The 22,538-nt window shown below is 50.1% G+C and overlaps 9 protein-coding genes across 9 annotated transcripts; 3 read left to right on the forward strand and 6 right to left on the reverse strand.

Annotated features, from left to right (window-relative positions):
• Positions 1–893: 893 nt before the first annotated feature.
• Positions 894–1,934, reverse strand: LTR84_001359 (uncharacterized protein; the record flags this gene model as incomplete). The annotated part of the gene is made up of 1 exon (XM_064844983.1): positions 894–1,934. One exon carries the CDS (start codon positions 1,932–1,934, stop codon positions 894–896), a length of 1,041 nt encoding a protein of 346 aa, XP_064707241.1.
• A 2,320-nt stretch (positions 1,935–4,254) lies between these two features.
• LTR84_001360 (uncharacterized protein) lies at positions 4,255–5,735 on the reverse strand (the record flags this gene model as incomplete). Its single annotated transcript, XM_064844984.1, has 11 exons — positions 4,255–4,268; positions 4,327–4,414; positions 4,467–4,571; positions 4,637–4,665; positions 4,722–4,728; positions 4,788–4,880; positions 4,967–5,037; positions 5,089–5,128; positions 5,191–5,477; positions 5,525–5,588; positions 5,649–5,735. 11 exons carry the CDS (start codon positions 5,733–5,735, stop codon positions 4,255–4,257), a joined length of 885 nt encoding a protein of 294 aa, XP_064707242.1.
• A 688-nt stretch (positions 5,736–6,423) lies between these two features.
• LTR84_001361 (uncharacterized protein) lies at positions 6,424–6,942 on the forward strand (the record flags this gene model as incomplete). The annotated part of the gene is made up of 2 exons (XM_064844985.1): positions 6,424–6,537; positions 6,613–6,942. 2 exons carry the CDS (start codon positions 6,424–6,426, stop codon positions 6,940–6,942), a joined length of 444 nt encoding a protein of 147 aa, XP_064707243.1.
• An 848-nt stretch (positions 6,943–7,790) lies between these two features.
• On the reverse strand, positions 7,791–9,608 carry LTR84_001362 (uncharacterized protein; the record flags this gene model as incomplete). Its single annotated transcript, XM_064844986.1, has 5 exons — positions 7,791–8,515; positions 8,585–8,854; positions 8,912–9,154; positions 9,226–9,319; positions 9,381–9,608. 5 exons carry the CDS (start codon positions 9,606–9,608, stop codon positions 7,791–7,793), a joined length of 1,560 nt encoding a protein of 519 aa, XP_064707244.1.
• Positions 9,609–10,285: 677 nt separating this feature from the next.
• On the forward strand, positions 10,286–12,159 carry LTR84_001363 (uncharacterized protein; the record flags this gene model as incomplete). Its single annotated transcript, XM_064844987.1, has 2 exons — positions 10,286–10,672; positions 10,732–12,159. The coding sequence occupies 2 exons, from the start codon at positions 10,286–10,288 to the stop codon at positions 12,157–12,159; spliced, it is 1,815 nt and encodes a 604-aa protein (XP_064707245.1).
• A 70-nt stretch (positions 12,160–12,229) lies between these two features.
• LTR84_001364 (uncharacterized protein) lies at positions 12,230–14,643 on the reverse strand (the record flags this gene model as incomplete). Its single annotated transcript, XM_064844988.1, has 2 exons — positions 12,230–13,651; positions 13,702–14,643. The coding sequence occupies 2 exons, from the start codon at positions 14,641–14,643 to the stop codon at positions 12,230–12,232; spliced, it is 2,364 nt and encodes a 787-aa protein (XP_064707246.1).
• A 724-nt stretch (positions 14,644–15,367) lies between these two features.
• Positions 15,368–16,596, reverse strand: LTR84_001365 (uncharacterized protein; the record flags this gene model as incomplete). The annotated part of the gene is made up of 3 exons (XM_064844989.1): positions 15,368–15,971; positions 16,036–16,176; positions 16,241–16,596. The coding sequence occupies 3 exons, from the start codon at positions 16,594–16,596 to the stop codon at positions 15,368–15,370; spliced, it is 1,101 nt and encodes a 366-aa protein (XP_064707247.1).
• Positions 16,597–17,201: 605 nt separating this feature from the next.
• On the forward strand, positions 17,202–18,519 carry LTR84_001366 (uncharacterized protein; the record flags this gene model as incomplete). Its single annotated transcript, XM_064844990.1, has 3 exons — positions 17,202–17,709; positions 17,764–18,272; positions 18,346–18,519. 3 exons carry the CDS (start codon positions 17,202–17,204, stop codon positions 18,517–18,519), a joined length of 1,191 nt encoding a protein of 396 aa, XP_064707248.1.
• Positions 18,520–20,991: 2,472 nt separating this feature from the next.
• On the reverse strand, positions 20,992–21,474 carry LTR84_001367 (uncharacterized protein; the record flags this gene model as incomplete). The annotated part of the gene is made up of 1 exon (XM_064844991.1): positions 20,992–21,474. One exon carries the CDS (start codon positions 21,472–21,474, stop codon positions 20,992–20,994), a length of 483 nt encoding a protein of 160 aa, XP_064707249.1.
• Between the last annotated feature and the right edge of the window lie 1,064 nt (positions 21,475–22,538).

Consider the following 22,538-nt stretch of genomic DNA (forward strand, 5'->3'; position numbering starts at 1 on the left):
CAGAGCTCGTTTGTATCTCGTCTGATGTGGCCATGGGGAAATCAGTTGCCAGTATTGGAGGATAAGAAGCAGTAAAATCGATAAACAGGATATTACCCCGTAAAGTTGAAGAGAATTGACGTTTTCAGAAATCATGGACTATCACAAACATGCGTCTGACCTTTTATACGCTTTTTCACTGCCTGGCGTCATCCCAAGACAAAAAGGTGCTGTTCGGAAAGCTTGTGGGGATTTGAGCGACAAAGACACTATGATACCAAGTCGCGGCTTCTAAACCAATCATTTGCAAACCTGGAAGCACCAAAACAGGATACTCGGTGTAACTGAACTGCGGTAGCCCGGCATTCTTGAATCCCATAGATAATTATTCAGTTGCGTCAGATCCGTGTCCTTGATATTCCCGGTGGTCTTGTCCATCTCGAGTATAATGTCGCAAGGCATGCGGTCGGTTGCGAGAATTAAGCTACATCGACTTGCCACGCAGCCGGAATGCTTTGGTGAAGCAGCCAAATGCGTGGACGACTGATTGACAGGATTTGAATGGAGTGCAGAACATTGGTGAACCTGACTATCTTCTGCGTTTCGAATGACCAGACTTTGCTTCTTCGCAAAGGAAACCGAAGGAAGGTTAGAGTTTTAAGGCTGTTCGAATGGAAATCTCAGATGCAATATAGGCATGAATGAATTTGAGAGGCTATCTTGTGTGAGTAGGTAGTGAAAGTATCTGGCTCATATACGTTCGCTATGGGTTAGTGTCTAGAACAAATCACAGATATTCGGGTAAACAGATTGATCAATTACTGTCCCCTTGGTCGCACCAATGGTCCTCCCATAGGGATTATGTGGAGGAGCTCCGCTAGTACTGCAGGACTTCTTTGCCCGTCTCTGTGTGACTAGTGGTGAAAATGCACGTGCTTCAAAATCTGGCTGTCTCTGAACGAATCGAGTGTCTCGCTGATTGTATCAACTGATAATCCGTTCAGAATCCGGTAACCCTGCACGGGGATTATGATGCGCTGCTCCAGATAACCCTCCAGCCTTTTCCAGAACTCAATGCACAAGCCCGGATGCTCGCTGGAGATGCCCAGTGTGTTCTTGAGCTCGAATACGGCGTTCTTGTTCTTGACTTTGCTCTGATCGATAGGCATAGGGATCAATCTCGCCAGATAGCCCTTCTTGGATGTAGATAATGCGTCGAGCGCCAGGATTTGACCATCCGGAAAGTTCACGGCGTCAAAAGCGTAGATGAGCTCGTCTTGGACGACAGCACGAACCTGACTCAAGAGACGATCTCGATCTAGGTGGCGATCAAGAACGTGTGTTGCTCCATATTGTTTCAGCTCCTCTTGTGCGCCGCCAATCACGATAATTCGGCCGATACCTGCAAGTCGTGCGAGCTGAACTGCATACCGCCCTGCGATACTACCACCTCCAACTACCAGTAAACTCGACCCTTTGTAATCAAAGGTTTTTGCCTGAGGTGTCCATGGAGCCGGAATCGGTAAATCATGAAATAGTGCTACCAGTGAAGCAATGACGTTAGTTGGTAAGGTAGCTGCGTCGTCGTCGCTGGTATTTTCAGGTATCTTGATGGCGAAATCCTCATCAAATACAGCATAGTCCTGCAATCCATTCTGAGGTGTTCCACGACTGAAATCGGCTTGACTCAGGATTCGATCACCCTCTTTGAATCTTGTAATTCTAGACCCTTGCTTGACAACTCTTCCCACGACATCGTTTCCGAGGACGGCTGGCAACCCAATCCGATCTATGAAGATCCCTAGGTCGCGAATCTTCTGGTCATGGCCATTCAAAGCGGTGACCGTCACTTTGATCTGAAGCTGCCTTTCTTGTGGTTCAGTAACTGGGTGTTTTGCAGTAAGAGTCAAAGGCCCTCCTCGGCTAGCTAGGATGATTGCCCTCTGAAATGCCATTGGCTCGACTTTATCTGAACACTTTGGACTTTGCGACTGTGGGATGGATCATCAGTTTATGAAGGTTTATACTCCCATGCAGATTCTACTTGGGACCAGCTGACAAATCTGCGCCAGCGGCGTGGACCACGGATGGAACTGGCACTGGACGTGAGAAACGAGTCTGGGAGCCGCATATTATTCAGCATATGAGATATAGCTGTGCCAGAAGATTATACGCCCTGGAAGTCGAGTCTCAATAGAAGTGTGCAACGACACATTTGTCATGGTCAGCCATGACTGGGTCGTTGCAGCAGTAGTGGCAATGAATGCTTCAACACCGTGAAGCCCGTGCCCACTTTTCCACACGGGCGACTGAACCTGGCTCGTTATAGGCAGCATAGCTCCGGCGTAACCGCTGGACCAGATCCCACGCGGTTGATGTAAGCAATATGAATAGGCGAGCATAACACCAAGCGGTTTCATTTCCCATTCCGGGTTAGGAAGATATCAAACCAACGAAAAAGTGTAGATGCTGGCGCCGTTGAATTTCAATTCCAGCATCCGTTTGGCGCCAGCACTTTCTACTACAGGTAGAAGGTACTCTCCCTATATCTGATACTTTGTTGTAGCGAATCTGATTTTCTGTGATTTCATTACTTCCTAGTCAAATTTTTGCTCTCTCCCCGCAAAGTCGAGGCTAGCTAGGCATGGTAGATAGTCCTTTCCGACATTATCGACGTCTGGGGAATTATATATGAACTTTCGAGCAACGTAGTCTAAACGCTCCATCCTTGTTGTATGATCTAACAGAAACACAGTGATACTCAAATTGAGCACAAGTGGATACGCAACTTAGTCGGGAAGCTGGAATTCTTTCAATCCCGCAAAGCCAACCTCAAAGCTAAGTCGTCAGTGTACGAACATGTCGCGCGTGCAATGTCCGCAAGACCAAGTGTGACAGACAACGTCCAATTTGAAATTGCTGCTTTAGGGCTCAGTCTTTGTGTGAGTACCATACTACACGGGAAAAGCCACAGCATACCTCGACTTCTCGTGGAGGCTTCGGACACGTAGTTCATGATGTCAGTCGCTTGATAGAGCTACTGGAACGAACACGAGCGAATTTTAAAGATGCAAGCACAGAGATCGATATAACATGTACACCTCCAAGTACAATTGCCACTCTTACAAACCCAATAGATCACGGCAATTCGAACTCCAGACGTCCTTCTGCAGTGGACTGAGCATATGCCAGATGTCTCGACTGATCTACATGGCTCAGCAGACGAAATCAATGTTGCTGAGTTTTGAGAGGATTGGAATGTGTTCTGCGCTTATGGCACTACGTTTCCACGAAAGCCCTTCCAAGACCGGAGACGGTATTGGACTATAGTATGTCCGCTATCTCCTCACCCTCGCCTTCGGTAAGACGTCTGTGGTGCACAAAACGAAGTATACATTTACCTCCTGCTGTAGATGTTTTCATCCATGCGATGAATCGACTTCCTGATATGACTTCATTGTGTGGAGATCCAATCGACGCCACGGAAGTTCTGTGCTGCGTGGTATTGTACTAAGTATCTACAGGGACTTGATTTTCGAAGCTCAACGTACAATCTTGTAAGTCTGCTCGTGATTGGTCCAAGTATCCATGATCCCGACTAGTTGATAAGAAACTATTATGGTAAAATTTCTTCCAAGTAGAAACAATGGACGTTTCATTCCGTTTGGCTAGAAGTATTCGAAGGGACCTCTGAAATTGACCTCAAGAAGATACGCCCCAAACCTTTCAGATCACACGACGCTCTACGATCCACAACTTTTGTCCCATAAGATTAAGTGCACTGTCCTATCCTCTATGGTGAGAGCAGTCCTTCACGCTCTTGCTCAAGCCTGTAAATGGCATTTCTTTGAGGCACCTGATCAATGGAAACAACGGCAATGTAGGAGAGCAGCACGTCTTCTTCGGCCAAATACTGCAGCTCGAGCAAAAGGGAAAAGGAGCGGGCTCAGAGAGAAGGACCAACAGTCACAGCGACAGTTGGTAGGAAGGAAAAAGAACACAGAGAGACCAATAAAAAGACTCGCGGTGTTCCTAACGTTAAAGGAAAGAGAGTTCGACGTCGAGACCTATAATCGTTGCGATCTACCAGAGGCTTTCTTTGTTCTCTGACAGATCAGCCCTTGCAGCTGCGGCGCGAATATTTTATCTTCGTCAGTAACTTCATAGGACTAAACAGTGGTCGCAATATCAAATGCGCGAAATGTGTAGGCGAGAATTCTGATACTAATTTCCTACGTAGCTCGTAGACCTCTTCACGTCGTCTGTCCCTCCGAATTAGTAGGCAATGCCTGTAGTGTTATTAGCTGGCTTCTCCCCACTCGTTTCAGAGAGACGGTAGTTGCTTACCTCCATCTACAATCATGGCTTGCCCCGTGATGTTTCGCGAACCCGGGCCGGCTAGGAAGCTCGCAATAGCGGCGATGTCGTCAGGGACCTGTAGAGCGTCAGCGAATATCAATGAACGCAGGATCTAGAATTGAGCGTACTGAAGGTCGCTTCAAGCCGCATCGAGTTTCGACAGATCTTGCAAACGCTTCACCCTTGGCTAGTCCTTGTTCCTTGGCCAAAGCTTCATCGATCTGCTCCCACATCTGTCGTCCTCCATATCAGATATTGTCCATCTTGTGTGGGTGGTGTAGGACATTTGGCTACTCACCGGAGTATCAACGGGACCCGGACAATAGGCTTCAGGTGAACATCAGTAAAGGTGACATTACTGAAATTGAGACATGTTTTCGTACCATTGACCTAAGATGATATAAGCGATCAGTCGCGTCCGTTCATTACTCTTTGCTGGGAGCTCTTACATTAATATCATGCTCCGCCAAGTCATAGGCCATGCTTTGAGTCAAACCGCGAACGGCCCACTTGCTAGCCGCATACGGGGTTGACCCATGTGACTTATGATGCGGGAGGAGCAGGAAGTCAGCGACAATGGGCGAGTAGATGAATCTGCCGCAGTAGAAGTCTACAGTCGTTCACTTACCGGTCTGTAGGCTGCCAGAGAAGCCGCTCCGATGATGCGTCCTCCTCTGCCTTGTGCGATCATCTGACGGGCTTCACTTAACCATTAGAGCGGAAAGCGGAGTAAGGCCTTACACGTCTTACCTGCCTCACGGTAGCAGATAAACGTTCCCTTCACGTTAACCTAAGTACATCAATGTTGCGTCCATTCAGAATTCTCGTGGGGCTTTAGGGGATCTTGCTTACATTGAGAATGAGACTGAATTCTTCCAAATCGATATCCATCATTGATTTGGGGATTATGATGCCAGCATTGGCCACCATGACCTGAGTAGCATGGGGATTAAGCAGTCGAGCGATAGGAGATTTCGTGGCAGAGCAATGAACCCACTGTGAGATCTCCAAGGGTAGCGACTGTTTCTCGTACCATGTCTCGGACTTGACTTTCGTTGGTAACGTCGGCGGCAAACCAGAGGCATTTTCGACCTGCATTAGAGCATGGTCAAACATAGCGGGAGATGACGGGTCCAGATCTCTAGGTCATTGTTGACTCTCGCCCTCAGCGATCAATATTACGTACTTTTTTGCTCAACCTCTGCCTTGACCTTCTGTAGTAGCGGGGCTTGCTTCTCGAGGTCATTGATCTGCTACAAAGTCAGGATGGATCTATTCGAGATTTTCCACGACCAGAGAGAGAAACAGACTGCAATATCCATGCCATCGTCGGCGAGTCTGAGAGCAATGGCTCTTCCTATTCCTCTTGAAGCTCCAGTGACGATAGCAACAGGCATGGTTACCAAGGCGTGGGATGGTCTGATGAGTTAGCAATGGACCGAACGGCCCTGCAAGTTCGGGCGGAAGGTAATCATGCCTAGTATTCCCACAACAGTCCAAATCGTTTCAGTATGAGCAAGAGCCACGAGAAAGAGAGTCACGAGTGTCGTCCGACGTGCGAACAATTGAGACCTGGGTCCTGTCTAGACTTTGACCTTCAGCTTGTATTGTTGCATTTAGCCGCGGCAAAATCCAGCATATCAAGAGCGGGAAAAGCTGCGTGGAGTGGAGAGTGTGTTGGTGGAGAAGCATTGGCCAGATCTCCGATGGACCGATATTCCACGGATCTACAAGTGGAAGGGGTCTGGAGTACCATTACGCGGTCTACTGTCACGAGTCGACTGCGCTTACAGCATATTAGCAACGACTCTCGGAAGACGGATGTAGAGCTTCGAAGGGCACGCGTGCTCGCAACTTCGACATAGAGTCTTGAATAAATATCCTTGTTACCGAGCTTTTGGAATTTAATGGCCGTTTCTCAAACCTGTGGTCGATTTGAAATCATCTGATCCTTCCTAACGTTGTCAAGATTTTTGCCTACGCCTGTACCACTCTCTCATTCTCCGTTCAAGGCCGCGGCTGCGCAAGCGTGGATTCATTCATCTTCCGAACTATTCAGTGTTTCACTCCCTGAACGACCGAATTATGTCGGCCAGCAATGGAAATCAATCCCAACCGGTGGACAAACTGGCCCTCGGGCGTCAGATGGTGAGGAAATTCGCAGGAGACAAACACGTTGATTCAATTGCTGCAACTATGGTCCGTCTTACCCTGTCCGCTCCTTTTAGTGCCCTCTAGAAAGATATCTCAGCTAAATCACCGTCAACGTTGTAGAAGAAAGACTATTTCTCCGCCGTGAGCGAGGAATTCATCTCGGAGGTCTGTTGGTCTGGGTACGCTCGGACAGTGCTGGATTTCAAGGAGCGAGCCTTGATGAACATCGCCATGTTGACTGCATTGGGTAGAGCCCCGGAGTTGCGCATCCATATCCGTTGCGCTGTTTACAATGGTTTCACCGAAGAAAAGGTCGCCGAGGCATGTCGACACGCCATGGTTTATTGTGGTGTCCCTGCTGGTCGAGATGCTCTCATCATCGCCAGCGAAGTCTTTCAAGAACTGAGGGAGTTCGATATATATCCACCTAAATCAGACCCAACTCCATAGACTGTATGTATAGAGCGGTCGCCTCCGATTTCAAATGACATATGGCTTCATAAGGCACCTGCCTCTGTCAAAGGCAAGTTCTGTGCATCCAAAATGTGACAGTGCTTTCGGCTTCGTTGTCAGCGGTCTACTATCCCACGACTGAATTGAATTGACAGACTACTTCGTAGGTATATGCATGGCAATACGAATCGTGTTGAATGATCGGAGTGTAGAATATATCGCCCACTAGAATGCAACCAAAGACGGAACGAAGTCTCTGATTATCTACTTGATCTTGCTTATTCACTGTCTCGCTTAAAAATTGCTGTAAACCCATCCTTTTCCCGTGGTCCTTCATGAAGACGAGCCACACGCCCTTATCCTTACTGTTTCTTATCGAAGCGGGATATCTCCTTGGCGCTAAAAGATCACCTCTATGTGTATGGTAAAGACTGCTGAAGGCCGTCATCAGCGCTGTTCCAGACCTCGGTAATATTAATGTAACTAGTGGAGATGAACCATGTCTCTGGATACAGGTTCATTAGCGCCACTTGTGGGTGAGATGCTACATGACCTGAGGCTTGAGCGCAGAAGATTCCACCGGGAAGCAGTATTCCTAATTCCTACAGGTGGGGGTGCTTGAGCAGGAAATAAACAAGAATCCAAATTTTAGATTTCATGCATCATCTATTATGGTAAGACAGACGATACCTATGACGCTGCGGACACTGATTCCGGTCTTTCGAATATGCCCAACAAAGTGGTCCCGTCCCAGAAAGTGCACCCTGTACTACTTCACCACGGTTCCCATGCCCCCTTTGAGAACCGCGTGAATACAGTGAGATCGAGGCCAACAGTTGAGTCACTCAGAGCGGATATCTCCAATCGGGGTGATAGTCACAAAGGGTCTCGAAGTCGCCAATGTCGCTGGGGAGTGGTGGTACTGTCCCGTTACGACGGGCTTGGGCCGCGGCATCGCGCTTACGGTTTTCGCGTCTTAACCAAAAGTAGAGAATTGCAGTAGACGTGAAGGCAACCACAAAGACACCCAGCAAGATACCGTTACCCTTGTAGAACTTGGGCGGCGTGTCAAAGACTTGGGTGGCCATAATGATGAAGCTGTTGATAAAGATTTGCTGGATGCCATAGACCGTGCTTCTCTTGGTGTAACCACCATGGATGGTGCTAATCCAGGCGACCGCAATAGGGTTTCCCGGATACGTGCCCGCGGCGACGAAGCAGGTGCCTACCATAGATACAGTTGGGGTTGAAGAAGCCAAGATGATGATGATGCCGATCAGGCAGGAACCGAGACAGATCGCCATTGCCAGCCCGCGTTGCTGGTAACGATCCGAGAGCCAGCAAGCCACCGGCATCGACACCACAGCGAAGCTGTAGGGGATGATGGTATAGAGTTGGGAAGTGAGCCGGTCAAACCCGAATGCGTTGATGAAGGTTGGGAGAAAGACGGAGAAGGCGGCGGCGCTCAATCCCACAGCAGTGAGCATCAAGGAGCCTAGATACGTTTTGGGATCCTTGATCGCGATCCATATCTGGCGGGGCACCACCTTGGCACCAGCAGTATTTTGACCTAGGATAGTAGTGGGTTAGTTGCCGCAAGATACACAGATGAGATGTTTCCAAAAAGGTCAAAACGTACTGGCCCTGGTCCGCGCCAGGAGCAACTCGTTCTCGGACTCCTTGAACAAGAAATGTCCATTTGAGACCACCTTATCCGGAAAATCCGGCAGGATGGCCATGATAGTGAGTCCCACCACGATGGTGGGGATGCCTTCAACGATGAACAACCATTTCCAACTTCGAATACCGTGGGCGTTGTGGATGTTCTTCTCGACACCATAAGCGATCAAGCCACCGGCAAAGCTGGCAATGCTGGTCGACCAATAGATCAAACCTGTATAATCCCAATCTGTCAGCCACTATACATCGAGTTTCCGACAAGGGATCACAGAGTTCGAGAGCTCACAGCCTCTTAGCGCAAGTTCGTCATGCTTGTACCACATGCTGATATACAAAAATGACAGTGGTACGATTGCTTCTCCAAAGCCAAGGAGCAGACGAAGACCGATAAGGTCGCCAAAACCACGCGCCACGGAGAATAGGGTGGCAACTAGACCAAACATGGTGATAGACCCGCCGAGAACCCAGCGAGGGGCCAAGATCTTCATCAGGAGAGCCCCAGGTGTTTGAAGGACCAGAAAACCAATGTCTGGGGGGAGACAGTCGTGTTAGTTTATATATCACATGGCCATGCACGAATAAGTTCGAGTCGCAACTCACAGGTTACCATTAGAACTTGGAAGAACTGATGGTTGCTCAAATTGAGATCCTTTTGGATACCCATAAGACGGGCGTTGCCGATGTTGCTTCGATCCTACAAAACATAGAGGTGTCAGACTCAAACAACACGCAACAGGGACCAGTTTCTTTCCTACTAGTACTCCCATCATGTAGCCAACTCCGAGCAGAGGAAGAATGATCATATCTTGCTTGCGGACGAGCTTTCTCTCCGCCTTTGGTTCGATGGCCGGAATAGCGTCTTCGATATAGACTTCATTGGTCTTGGCGGCTTCAAGCTGAGAGTCGAAGCTGATATTTTCTTGAGCCTGGACAGGCGATTTCTCGCCCAAGTTGACAGCACTGACGGCAGCGTTGCTCTGCATATTGATGAACAGGATGAGAAACAGTACGAGCTAGGAGATGTCAAATCGCATCAATCGATGGCTAATTGTGCTCTCAAGGGAGGGGGGTCCCGAATCCTTTTATATGGTGCTCGTGCGTCTGATATGATGGACGGACCCTGACTTTACCCTGTAACCCTAACCTCCGCGTGGTCTCCAGGCAAAAAGGGAAATGCGGAGATACAAGACTAGGATTTTACACTACCTAGGAAATGAAATCGCCCACCCGTCCTGTTGCCTTCCACGGGCCGCGGTATCATCTCCCAGCAATTCGATGGTGGAATTTAGCCACGGTAGAATGCCAGAGCATGCAGATCCACGAATTTACAATGTGGACCTCCAGCCTCGTACCTCAACAGAGTGACTGCTCCAACCAGAGCTATGCCGTTGTATCTATCCAATGGCCAGTGCAAGTAAATCCGAGGGCCCTGGGAGGGCTTTTCGTTGAATGGGAAGGTCGAAAGGGGAATGTGCCCGCAAGTCAAATCAGTCCTGTATTTGATTCTCATGAACATTATCGTTGTCCGGCAGATTCAAATAGAGTCTCATAAGGGCGTGACCGGGGCCAAGTAGGCTTTCAAACATCGTGAGGGCTGTTGAGACCGATCTCCACAACGTCCTACTAAGAATTTATCAATCCAATTGCCTTGCCAGTTGCCATGCCTCTGGTCAAAGAACAAGGCGGGTCCAACACTGCCTTGACATCCCACGCACACCTCACCACCGACCAGGGCGACTACACACCTGCCAATGAACCTGGTGGCATTGCAAACGGCACCTACGGCAACGGTTATGGCCATTCAAAGTCCGATGCTGAGCCGCTCATGTGTGATGCGCCAGCTTGGACACCGCGTAGGAAGATCAAGGTCGTCACGGTCGGCGCAGGCTTCTCCGGGCTCATATTCGCGCACAAGCTACAGCATGAACACCCAGAAGTGGGAGCAATGATAGACCACAGCATTTTTGAAGCGAGGCATGACGTGGGTGGAACATGGTTGGTCAATACATACCCGGGCATCCAATGCGATGTGCCCGCCCATATCTATGTCCGTGGTCAAACAGTCCAGAACCCCCACAGATAGAGCAACACTAACCATGGTGTCAGGCGTTCCCTTTTGATCCAAAGCCGGACTGGGATAACTTCTATGCCTCCGGCGCCGAGATTCAAGCATACATCCAGAGTACCGTCCAGAAGTGGAACTTGGATCGCGACGTGAAACTTAATCACCGAGTTCTTGAGGCCGTCTGGCAAGAGAAAACGAGCAATTGGAGAGTTGTAGTGGAGAAGAACGGCCAGGAGACCTTCATCGAGTACGCCGATGTCTTGGTCTCCGCGCAAGGAGTACTCAACAAGTGGCGCTGGCCTAACATTACAGGACTTGGCCAATTCAAGGGACATAAGTGTCATTCCGCGGCGTGGGATTCCAACTACGACTACTCCAACAAGAGAATCGCTGTCATCGGGAACGGCTCGTCAGGAGTTCAGATCGTGCCTAAGCTAGCTCAACTACCGGGGACTCGAATCACGGCCATCCAACGCAGCGCCAACTACGTCTACATGCCTCTGCCTCCAGCCACGCTCCTAGGCCGAACGGAAGACACTCGAGCGAATCCGCCCTTCACCAAAGAGGACAGGAACCGCTTCAGTGAAGACCCGTCTTTCCACCGCGAGTACCGACGGAGAATCATCCACCAGATCAACGACGGGTTCAAGATGTACATCAAAAATTCGCTGGCAAACCAGGCCGCAACCGAGACCGCGCGCAAGCAAATGGCAAGCAAACTCCAACACGACCCGGACCTATGCGCCCAGCTGATTCCGTCGTGGGCATTGGGTTGCAAACGCATCACGCCTGCCGACGGATACCTCGAGTCCTTACTACTCCCTAACGTTGAGCTCGTTAGTAGCGCCGTCACCACGGTGACCGAGAACTCGATCGTGACCGCCGACGGACGATCCTTTGAGGTCGACGTCATTGCGTGTGCCACGGGATTCGACGTCTCGTTGCGACCCCAATGGCGCATGATCGGTCGCAACGGCGTCGACCTGGCGCAGGAGTGGGAGGTGGATCCGGAGTCCTACCTCTCCGTAGCGGCTCGAGATATGCCTAATTTCTTTATGTTCCTTGGGCCTAATGCTGTGATCGCCCACGGCTCCTTACTAGAGGCGATTAATTGGACCGGTAACTATATTGTCAAGTGGCTCCAGAAGATCGCTACCGAGGATATAAAAGCGACCACTCCTAAGACAGGGACAGTGGACGATTTGATACGGTACGGTGATGGTGTCCACAAGTCACTAGTCTGGTCGGAAGGCTGCTCAAGTTGGTTCAAGCGCAATACGGTGCACGGAAGAGTCACGGCGGCATTTGCAGGAAGCGCCTTAGTCTTCAGGCAGTTGATCTCAGACATCCGGGCTGAAGACTTCGACATCGAGTACCGTAGCGGTAACCAATGGGGCTTTTTGGGAAATGGATTTACCGCCTACGAACTGGACCCGGCAAACAGTTTGTCGTGGTACATAGAACACTAGACAGATGTAGTGTGTTATATAATTATAAGATACATTCATCAGAGATTCAGTACATGTTTCCATGTAGTCCTCAAGAGCACGCGCTGGGCGAATTTCTCGACGGATCCCAAGCTATCGTGGGCATAGCCACCCACATGTCGGTCAAATTGGAAAAATCCAGATTGAATAGATCGTCATCCGGCAAGTTAAATCCGGACCCCACCGCAAGGTCCTCGTAGTCAAGGGGACCAACTCCCGACCCTTGACGTGTCTGCAGCTCAAAGAGATTGGTATTGGTGCAATCTTGCGCCGGAGCTTCAGATGCCACGGCCGAGTTGGCGTTGGTCTTGGACGTCGCGGGCGTGGCGATATGCTGTGTCGAGCTTGACATGGTCCGCCCCAGCTCACCGTCCTGCGGGATGAGACGGATCTGTTTCTTCTTGAACAGTCGACTGACGTGCGACGCCGCAAAGTCCAGGAACCCGATTGCCCACTCAGCGGCGACATTTGTGTCCACAAGCTCCCGAAGGGCCAGCTTACATTCTTCAAATCGCCGAGCCCCTCCTCGACGTACTTCGTCACTCGGCGATTGGAGATCAAAGACATGGCTCCAGCTAATGGTCAGGATGCAAGAGATGCTCGTGCCAGGCAAGCGGCGCATCAGGTCGACCCGGTACAAATCCATCACAATCTTATTGAGGCTTTCAGCTGCAGCGCGCATCGATGTTTGCGAACCCCGTATCTGATTTTGACTTGCTCCTAGGCCCATGCGATCGGCGAGAGCGCGTGGTCGGTGCAGGCAGAACTGAGCGACCAGATACAGCATAGCTAACAAAGCACGGTGTATTATCATGGCTTCTTCAGCAGAGGAAGTGATTACCGGGACTGGGAATTGGTGCAGTAGATCGTCCGGCATCTGGTCACGCCACTGCTGCAGGTCTTGTTCACACATCTCGAGCTTTTCGAGGCCGTCAACGGGTCGGGTATGCGTCGGTCCTGCATTGTGCTTGTTGTCTTGTTTCGGGTACAGGATGCCAATGTGGCCAATCGGATTTTCCGCGTAGAGCAGATCGATAATCGTGCTCAGGATTCGGCAGAGCTTCGTTGACGCGATAAAAATCGAAGCGAGCTTTGCTTGCGCTTGATCTGAGGAGTTCAGGAGACTGTTCGTGTTCAAACTATTGTCAGAGTGGTGCATGTCCTCTAATGTGAGCGGCGTCACAGTGAAGTCGTGGGATTGGACTCTCGGCGCTCGGTTTGTACCTAAGGAGGTGAGGGCATCACGCATTAGACAGCACCACCAGATCCTTCGCCGGAGTTTGCGAACTGACGCCGAAAGACCTTCACTATGTGCGTCTCGGTGTAGTCCAATGGATTTGGCCACGGCCAGCGCCAAACTGCACCAGTAATACCCATCCTTTTGTTCCGTAGGTGTCACCCACCAGGTTGTGAGCAGAACGAGAGATTGCACGATGGCGATGCGATCACGCTCGTAGTTGAAGTCATAAAGCAACTGTCTTCTGTGAGTCAAATCCGGGTGGTCATAGTGGGGTAGAGTCAAACCTTTGTCTTGAGGTAGAACGCCCGCCGCATCTCATCGCGGGTCAGGAAGCCTGCTTGGCGTACCAGCTTGACGTCCGCCCAGGCTGAAGCAGAGAACATGATGGCCTGTAGGAGAAGCAAACTGATTCGGCCATGGCGTGCCGGGTTCCTGATGCTGGCTTGAAACGAATTTAGATCGATGAGAGGCAGGCAAGGGTGGACGAGGTCAACGTAGCTTTTGAGCAAGTCATTCCGCAAATCCGGATCGGGAAGTGTCAACGCACCCTTCTGGCGCAGATAGACCAAGTCTTCGACAGAGAAGTCCGAGGAAGTTGGTTGTACCAGTGATGAAAGATCTTGATCTTGGAATGCGGTATACGATAAGTGAACCCGAGCATTCGATGGCGCGATCGTCTCGTCAGATGATATTGGAGATGTCAAACTCTGCGTGGCGGCGGCATACCAGTCGAAATTGCAGTCAGGAGCGATAGTCTCGTGAGTGCTCCATGATTTGGAAGAGATGTCGCCGCCCAAGGTATCACGGGGTGGCGGAGGAATGGGGGTGGGTGACACGGACTCGTCGATATGGCGAGGAAGGTCAGGAGTGATCCGCGATTCGGACCATGTGCTTGCAGGCTCAGTAGCCGGCCTGATAGATTTGGGGACTGCGGGAGAAATGACCCGGGGCGCTACTGATGGGATTTGAGCCTTTGGTTTGCCTCGCGGTCGTCGTTGCGGCAGGACACATTCAACCTGTTCCAGGATACAGTTGTAACATGGATTTCCACCCACCACACTGCATTTCACTTTCCGGAAGCGACAGTAATTGCAAGCGACACTGGCTCGATGCTTTCTCATTGAAGTCCGGTAGGCAGGGGTGGTCTCTTGGACTCCCAAATCCGGCGCGGACGCGGCCGGCGCTTCTGGAGTTGGACACCATGCTTTGGGGTGGTCGTTGTCCATCGTAGTTGTTTCCTTATGTTTCACCAAGTGACGGCGACCGGTGAAGAAGACGAAAACCCTAGCTGTCTCGAATTTGAGAAAACAGCGACAACTAGCAACATCACGCTTAAGTGGGGAAGAGGAGGATCGCGAGGATGGCCTGGCCACCCGGAAGGATAGTGGTAGGCGGGGCAAACCCAGGGGAGGGATTGGCACCGCTAGCCAGCGTGGATTGGATCTCTGGATCTCACCACCCGCCAGACCCTTTCTCTGCCACCATAGAGCACTCGTAGACGTCCATGTCTTCAATGACGGACGTCAAGCTGGGCGTGTCCAGGTTCTCTTTCTCTTGGAGAATAGACCTGGAAACTAACTTTGCGGGTTAGTACCGCAAAAGGCCTCTTCCAATGGGATTAAGTTGTCGGTTGAAGTCCTCCAAATCAAGATGAAGGCCTCGGATCTCGGATAAACGGCAGATTGTCGACTCTGGACTGACTTCTTGGCCCCGGATGGCCACAGTCACGCCATTCAAATCAAGGAACGGTCGGTCTTCTGTGGTTGCGGAATGTTATATCACAGGTGCATCAAAGAGGGGTGAATGGGGAATCCACGTCAAGTGTTGAGTTCATGTCATTGTTGCCTATCTATGAGAGAGAGGGGGAAGGCTCCTTGGTAAATAAGTGGTGCAGTATACCTTTGTGGCACAATCATGGGCTACAAGTCTCAGCCACAATTTGATGGATCTTCATGCCGATTCGTGAATCTCTTGCGCTTCGACTGCCGCTTTGAAATCTCTCACGAAGTCCCAAAACATCTTGTCTTTCCAACCCTCCTTCTTCCAGCCATTAGCCTTGAGTGGGAATAGATCCGCATAGCGTTCAACTGCCTTGGAATGAGCATAAATGAATAAGATGTTATCGTCCATGTCAGCTTCCTGGGCCTTGATAATCGTTTTCATAGTCTCTTCCGCGTTGAAACAGAAGCTGGGGTTCGGGATGAAGAAGGGTTCGTCGGCTTCGCGGCTGCGGTTCTTGTTGAGATGCTCGAGCTCCGACCCTGGGCAGATCCACGGCGCCACTTGATCAGGGAGCTCAACGTGGATGTCCTTGGGCAGACCAATATGCTTAGATGGACGTATCTCGCCACCGTTGTGACAGAGGTCGCCACCAAGAAAAATGAAGGTATCTGGGCATGAGGTCGTCCGTACCAGGCCGCCGAGGTGCCCAACCGCGTGGCCGGGCGTATCGAGTAGATAGAAGGATCCGTCCCCAAAAAAGTCCAAAGCCCTAAATTGCCCGATTCGAAGCTTAGGACTTTCATCGAAATTGATTTCTCTTGTTGTCCGACCTCTGTTGTGGTATGATAAGACATAATCAGTTCACCGGAGTGCAGTCAGAGAAGGGACCTACTGACGCAAAATCACTTTCCCTTACTGGTGCATCCTTGATAACCGGGTAACCAGGATAGAACTTATCTTTGAATCCAGGACCAACGATCAGCTCCGTAGTTCCAGGAAAGGTGGAGGGATCTCCAATATGGTCGAAATGCCAATGACTATTGAGATGTAATCAATTTGGATTCATCAGATCCCATAGGGCTTGACAGGCACAATACTGACCTCCAAATAATGGAATCAATCGAAGCAGGCTCAATTTGGTTCTCTCTTAGGATATCTGCTACGTGTTTCTCGGCGCGGATCTCCCAGGCCGGATTTCTCAGCTGTTCTTGATTGACGGGCGACAAGTCGAGAAAGTTGGGTGGCACTCCCAGGTCGAACAAGGCCTTCTTGCCTGTCGGGCTCTCAATGAGGAAGGACCACGTTGGGATGTCGGGCATGTACTGCATGCCATATACAGGTGGTTCCATCAAGAAGCTGACCGGTAGTCCGGTTATCCTCGAAGTACAGTCAATGATACTAACTTCGGCCACAGCACCAGGGGGAGCGTTGAAGAAAGTGTTTGCGCTTAAGGCCATGTTGTGATCCAACTTGTCAATCGTGATTGTGTGACGAGGCTGGAATAAGCGCAAAGCTTCACAGATAGGATGATTCTCGAGCGATATGTTCTTGACTCAAGGAAGACGACCACAAGAGCACATTGTCGCAGAACAAGAACACTCCTTTATTAACCAAAATGACGCGGCCCATTCCCTTCTTCGTATAACATGGCGCCCCGCAATGCCGATAACGTTGTATCTCCATATACAGGTAGCTGGACTCATCTAGAGCGACGATGTCAAAAAATTTTCTGTCCGACTGTCGCTTAGTCAAAAATTTCCATCAGCGGCCCCAGAGGAGAGTCAAATGGGTCCGATGGACGAATCAGACATCCATCCGGCAACCCCATCTTCGCCAGCATATTTCCTCGTTCCTCGGCTATCTGGTGGGCATCTGATTCGTCGTATAAGCACCGTCACTCACAGTGATTCGATTCGTTATTATGGGACATACTCTGAAGTTAAAATGGTCTCCAGTGATATATTGCGCGATGTTCGCAACATTGAAAAAGCCTGTTATGTCCAAAGAGTCAAGGGGATAGCAGCAGTGACTTGGAAGCGCCTTGAATGTGACTTTGACCCGAATGTCGTTGCAAACCGTCTACCGACTGACCTCACGGACTGGATTTGATGGTCTGAAATCTTTTCGAGAACCTGTGCCCTCTGCCAACAAGCATGAGATCCTCGTTAAGGTGCGCAGTGTTGCCTTGAACTTCCGGGACATTGCCATTGCCACCGGCACCTATCCAGTCCCGGTTAAGGATCATGTAGTTCCTTGCTCAGACATGGCCGGTGAGGTTGTGCAAGTGGGCGACGGTGTGAAGAATTTTGCAGTGGGTGATTTAGTCATCGCGCCAGTCAGCCTAGATACACTCTATGGCCCAGTCAAGGATGGTGCGGATAGTCTTGGTGGCTCCGAGGACGGTGTACTCCGGGAATACCTCCCTCTACAGGGGAATGCCGCCATCAAACTACCCAAGTCTAGCCACAGCCTCAATGAGTGGGCTGCCACGGTAACTGCCGTGTATACAGTGTGGAATGCCTTTTATGGCGCTAGGCCGCTTAAACCTGGCGATGTAGTGTTGGCATTAGGTACGCGGAGTATATCTCCTTTCATCAAGAAACCTCGCTGACTATCAATAATAGGGACTGGAGGAGTTTCCATCATCGCGGCAATTCTCGCAAAGGCCGCTGGTGCCACCACCATCATCACCTCTTCCAGTGACAATAAGCTAGAGCAAATCAAGTCAAAGTACGGAGTCGATCACATAATCAACTACAAGACATATCCGGAGTGGGCCAAAGAGGTCTTGAAGATCACAAACGGTCAAGGCGTGGATCATGTCATCGAGGTTGGCGGTGTCGGGACCATTGAACAGAGCATCGCATCGGTGGCATATGGGGGAACAGTCTCCGTTATTGGGTTTCTGGCTTCACTCACTGACGATGTGATGCCCAACGTCACGCTGCAGACCCTGCTCAAGGGCGCCACCCTTCGCGGCGTCCTGGGAGGTTCGAAGCAACAACTTGAAGAGGCTGTCCGATTCATCGCCGCGCGAAACATACCAATTCCCGTCGACAAGACATTTCCATTTACCAAAGAGGGCATCCGTTCCGCTCTCGAGTACATAGCTTCGGGTCAGCATACGGGCAAGGTATGCATCAGCCTAGACTGAAAATACTTCACGAGATGGACCTTGAATAGTTACTCAACTTGAATCCCTCAAGCCTAAAACCTGGGGAGATTTTGAGTTGATAAAACTTGATATTGCTGACCTCGACTTCTATGTGCCCCTCTTGCATCTGTGGGCCCTGTTCGAGACCATAGGTCGCCATGTTATGGGCAACCCACTGCTGGAAGCGATCAATGAAACAGGATCAGGGAGTCTGAATACGGACTAGGCTCCACAGATATGTTGAAGAACGACTTCGCTGAGTACATCCTGGTAGATTTAGATGATATCGAGTGCGAGAATAAGGCCAATTGCTAGTTACTGTGCGCGAAGATTAGCATATTTATAATCTGGCTGCGCGGGGTTAGTTCAGACTGGAGAAAGAAATGGAGCGGGTGCTACAAATAATTAACGGCCTCCTTATAGATACAGCTTCAAAAAGAACCACGCTGACTGATTCAAAGCCAGTTGAATAGACTAAACGCGTTGCTAGGGTAGTTTACCACAAAACACACGATGTTGGAGGTCATTTCCCAGCCATCACCATACCAGGAATTCGGATGGAAGACGTTCGAGCTTTTTTCGGTGGCTTGAATGGCCGAGCCTCCTAGGAGAACGCAGAGCTACTGGGAAGTGGGGGAGTAGAAGGGGTGGTAGTATCAGGTTGCAAACCGAGAAATTATTGTCTACCTAACAGACCTGCCTAAGGGGAAGATATGATATCATGTTTATCACATATGATTTAATTCTCTATGGTCACTATTGTGATGGTTGCGTGGAGGACGCATTCTTCAATGGGGCGATAGAGCGATTTGCTGTCAGATCTCAAGTCTGCGATAAGTCTCTTGATTGTCTCCATCTTTCAAAAGCTTAGGCCACGGAGAGCAGGATCGCAGTAGGCGTCATGGTTGCATTTGTCTGTTGCATTTATCTGGGCAGACACTTCCCGTTTCGAGGTGAACCACATTTCTTGCCAGCGATCCTGCGACTGGAGTGCTTCCTTGGGTTGCAGAACAACTTGGATCAAGGAGTTCTTCAAGCATTGCGCCGTCTCGAACTCTAATAAACTCAGGTGAACTCTATTCGATCATGAATGGCATCCTGGAGATGACCAGATTTCAGATAGAAGAAAACAGGATAGTGTCGAAATCTCCACCAGCTTCTGTCGTACATACAATCGACCGTATAGTGCCGAACACTTCTCGACCAGCTTGTAATCCCCGATCACATTCTGTAAAGACCCGGTATGTGGGTCCGAGTGACGAATGCCATATTCTCTAACCAAAAACTTTAGTTGATCGTGAAACCGAAGTTTCGGGTAGAGACGCCCTGGAAGATCCAACTTGGCTTCCCAAGCAACCTTATAGATCTTGCCTAGATCGATCTGCACAATGAAAACATCTCCGCAACCTTATCAAAGCTCCGAATTGTCGTCAGAACAACTGTCCTTTGGATACATTTGTGCGACAGGATGCATCAATTCATTTCTTGATATTTATGTACCTGAAGCCTGAATTTGGCTTAGTTATGTCGTAGAAGTAGAGCGATGGAATAGACCAGAGCAGAGCTCAACATATTCGCGTAGATTTCTCTGGAGGTCTGTTGTCTGCGGGATCCGACACAATTCCTTGATTGCTCAAGCCTGAGAAAGAGACCAGGCTTGGTGCTCCGTCGGTATGGGTGGAAATTCCGCCTGTATTGAGCACATGTTGAATCGGAAATGAAGATTCTTCAACACTCAACCTTCAAATTTCGGGGTCTTTGGAAGTACATCCTTGACACGCTCTCCAATCTGAGTAGAACGTCGAGACCGAGCTATGCAATCTGCTCACGCATAGGACCACCATCGGAAGTGGCATAAGTCGCAACATGGGGCACAGAAAATCGCCAGACTTCCAATCTGCTGTGTCCAACAACTCCATGGTGTTGAATATCATCAAACCCAGATCAGTCGCCTGGTTCACAACGGTGAGATTGCTTTGTGACTGAATGGCTGGCTGTTTAGAGGTAGCGCCACCTGCCAGGATGATTCCCTGCTGCTGGGTCTCTTGAAGGAAGAGAGGCCATGTATTGTACGTGAAGTCGGCAATCATTTTGTAAAGGATATTATCTGTCACATTGAAGCGGTAGTGGAGCTTGATCAGACAGAACTGCATAAGTAGACAGCCACTTGTGCGAAGGTAGTCTTTTGCAATAGGATGATCTGGTCCATGGGATTGGAGGATTGGAAAACGGGACGTTGCTTTCAAGAAGGAATGGATTCTGGCCTGATGTTATGCTTCCAAAACTGACCCTCTTGCAAATCTGGTCAAGGTATATATCTCCGAGCGAATACTGCGGGTTGTACCACAGAAATCTTGTATAGCACGAAGGACTGCAGGTGATCATGGGAGGAGGTCCCATCTTGCTCCACCCTGTGTTTTCCATGCTGTCCACGCTGTCCACGTTATCTGTGTCGTCCATGTTGTCCATGCTGTGCTTTGTGAGATGTTCTCATCGACAAGGGCACGGGTTGATTAGACGCAGGAGAGACGAGGAAGAGAGCCAACGTTTGGGAGCTTTGCGGACTCATTGTCACAACTCGCCATTGATTACCGTGCCGACGAATGTGCTTTCTTGGTACCGCAAAGACGTGGGAGTCTTCGGCTACCTGCATCATCACCAGCTATAAAGGGTGGAAAGATTGAGTGCTTGCCCTTAATCAATGCGCCGGCTGTCCATTGAGGCTTGCTGTTGGCGGCATGGCGGGTGAATGCCAGTCCTCGGGTGGTCGGAGTTCCGGCAGCTCTTTGGTGATTTGGGTTGCTTTGCTGTAAAGCGATGTCGGCGACAGATTGCGAGCGTGAACGTTTATTTTTATATACTGGAGAAGCTCCGCAAACTCGGAGCTCAGGTGAATGGTATCGATCCATGGTATTCCGGAATTGACTGGCAGGTTGATATTGAGGAGATGTTTCGACCCATGGCTGGTGTTTGCAGACGCAGTTACAGGGTGGTATTCTGCCTGCAGGGTTGCTCGGTGAGAATTTCCCTTTCCAGTACCTACAGGCTGTTTTGCTCCAACGGCGGTGGCTTGGGCCTCTTCACTTTGCGCGAGCTCTCGTGAGGAAGTCGGCACAACTCTCTTGACGACATTCAGTGCCACAGCAGTCAGAAAGGCGCTTGGTATATGTAGCCATCGCATCTCTGTCCATATCGAACGTTCGAACCTGTGTCAAGCGCCTCATGAGAAGGACCACCGGTAATGCAATAGCAGAGCTTCGTAGCATCTGGTGAGACCGCTCTCAATTCCTTTACGCCGTGCAATGGCTTGTGGAACCTCGCTTGTGGTCTTCTTCTGCCCCACCAGGAACCTGAGGTGAATGCTCACTGTGTTAGGGTTGATGCAGCATTGCCATTCGTGTAGATCGGGAGATCAGAGCGTACATGCGGGATATTGGTCCGTTATGAGTTTGAACCTCGTCGATGGAGTTCATATCATCGAAGACCGTGAGGCCGTGTTCACCAGGAGAGGGTGGTGACATCTCAGCTTGGATTGGGTTGCTTGCCTTGCATCTCAAGTCGAACCAAAGTGTAGCAAGTTTAGGGATACTCGATCTGTGACCGGCTGTCCTGCATGTCCAAGATGCGTTCTCCGACAGACTGCTGTGATAGATGACCGTCTGTTTATTTGTTCATATATATTTACGTACTGAGAATCGTGATTCTTGCGTGATTTCTGTTCAGTATCGTATGGAAGATTTGGTTTCGTAGCGTATGCTGTTACCCACGCCCGCACCTCAGGAAGGTGCGTCCTTGCGGGACAAAAGTAATGGCGCGAGCTTGATTGTTGCGAATTCGTAAAGGGGGGGCCAGGAGCTCCCTCACTGTGATCAAGAGATTGCTCCCCAGAAGACTCCTAGTTGGTGAGGAGCTTCATCCGGGAATTGGTCGCTTGAATCCTTCGGTCCGGCAAAGGGGCCTCAGCATCCTTTAATGATAGTGCCTCGAATCTCGAGGCTGATTCTTTCTTGTATGTCCTTGGCCTTCAGCAGGCCTGATAGATCCACTAGTCGCTCGACCATTCGTTGATCCCTGAGAAGGGATCGTTATTGAGGCAGCGTATGAGAGGTCTTGTGAAGGCTCTCTGTAAAATGAGTACCAGTATTGTAGTGCCCCACCGTACTAGTAGTTTATGAAGGTCTTGGTTTCGCAGCCCATAGGCGGTTACTCACACCCCACACCTCGAGAAGGTGCCTCCATTTTGCG

This window comes from Exophiala bonariae (genome assembly GCF_035927105.1).
Source record: "Exophiala bonariae strain CCFEE 5792 chromosome Unknown scaffold_10, whole genome shotgun sequence".
Classification (NCBI taxonomy): domain Eukaryota; kingdom Fungi; phylum Ascomycota; class Eurotiomycetes; order Chaetothyriales; family Herpotrichiellaceae; genus Exophiala; species Exophiala bonariae.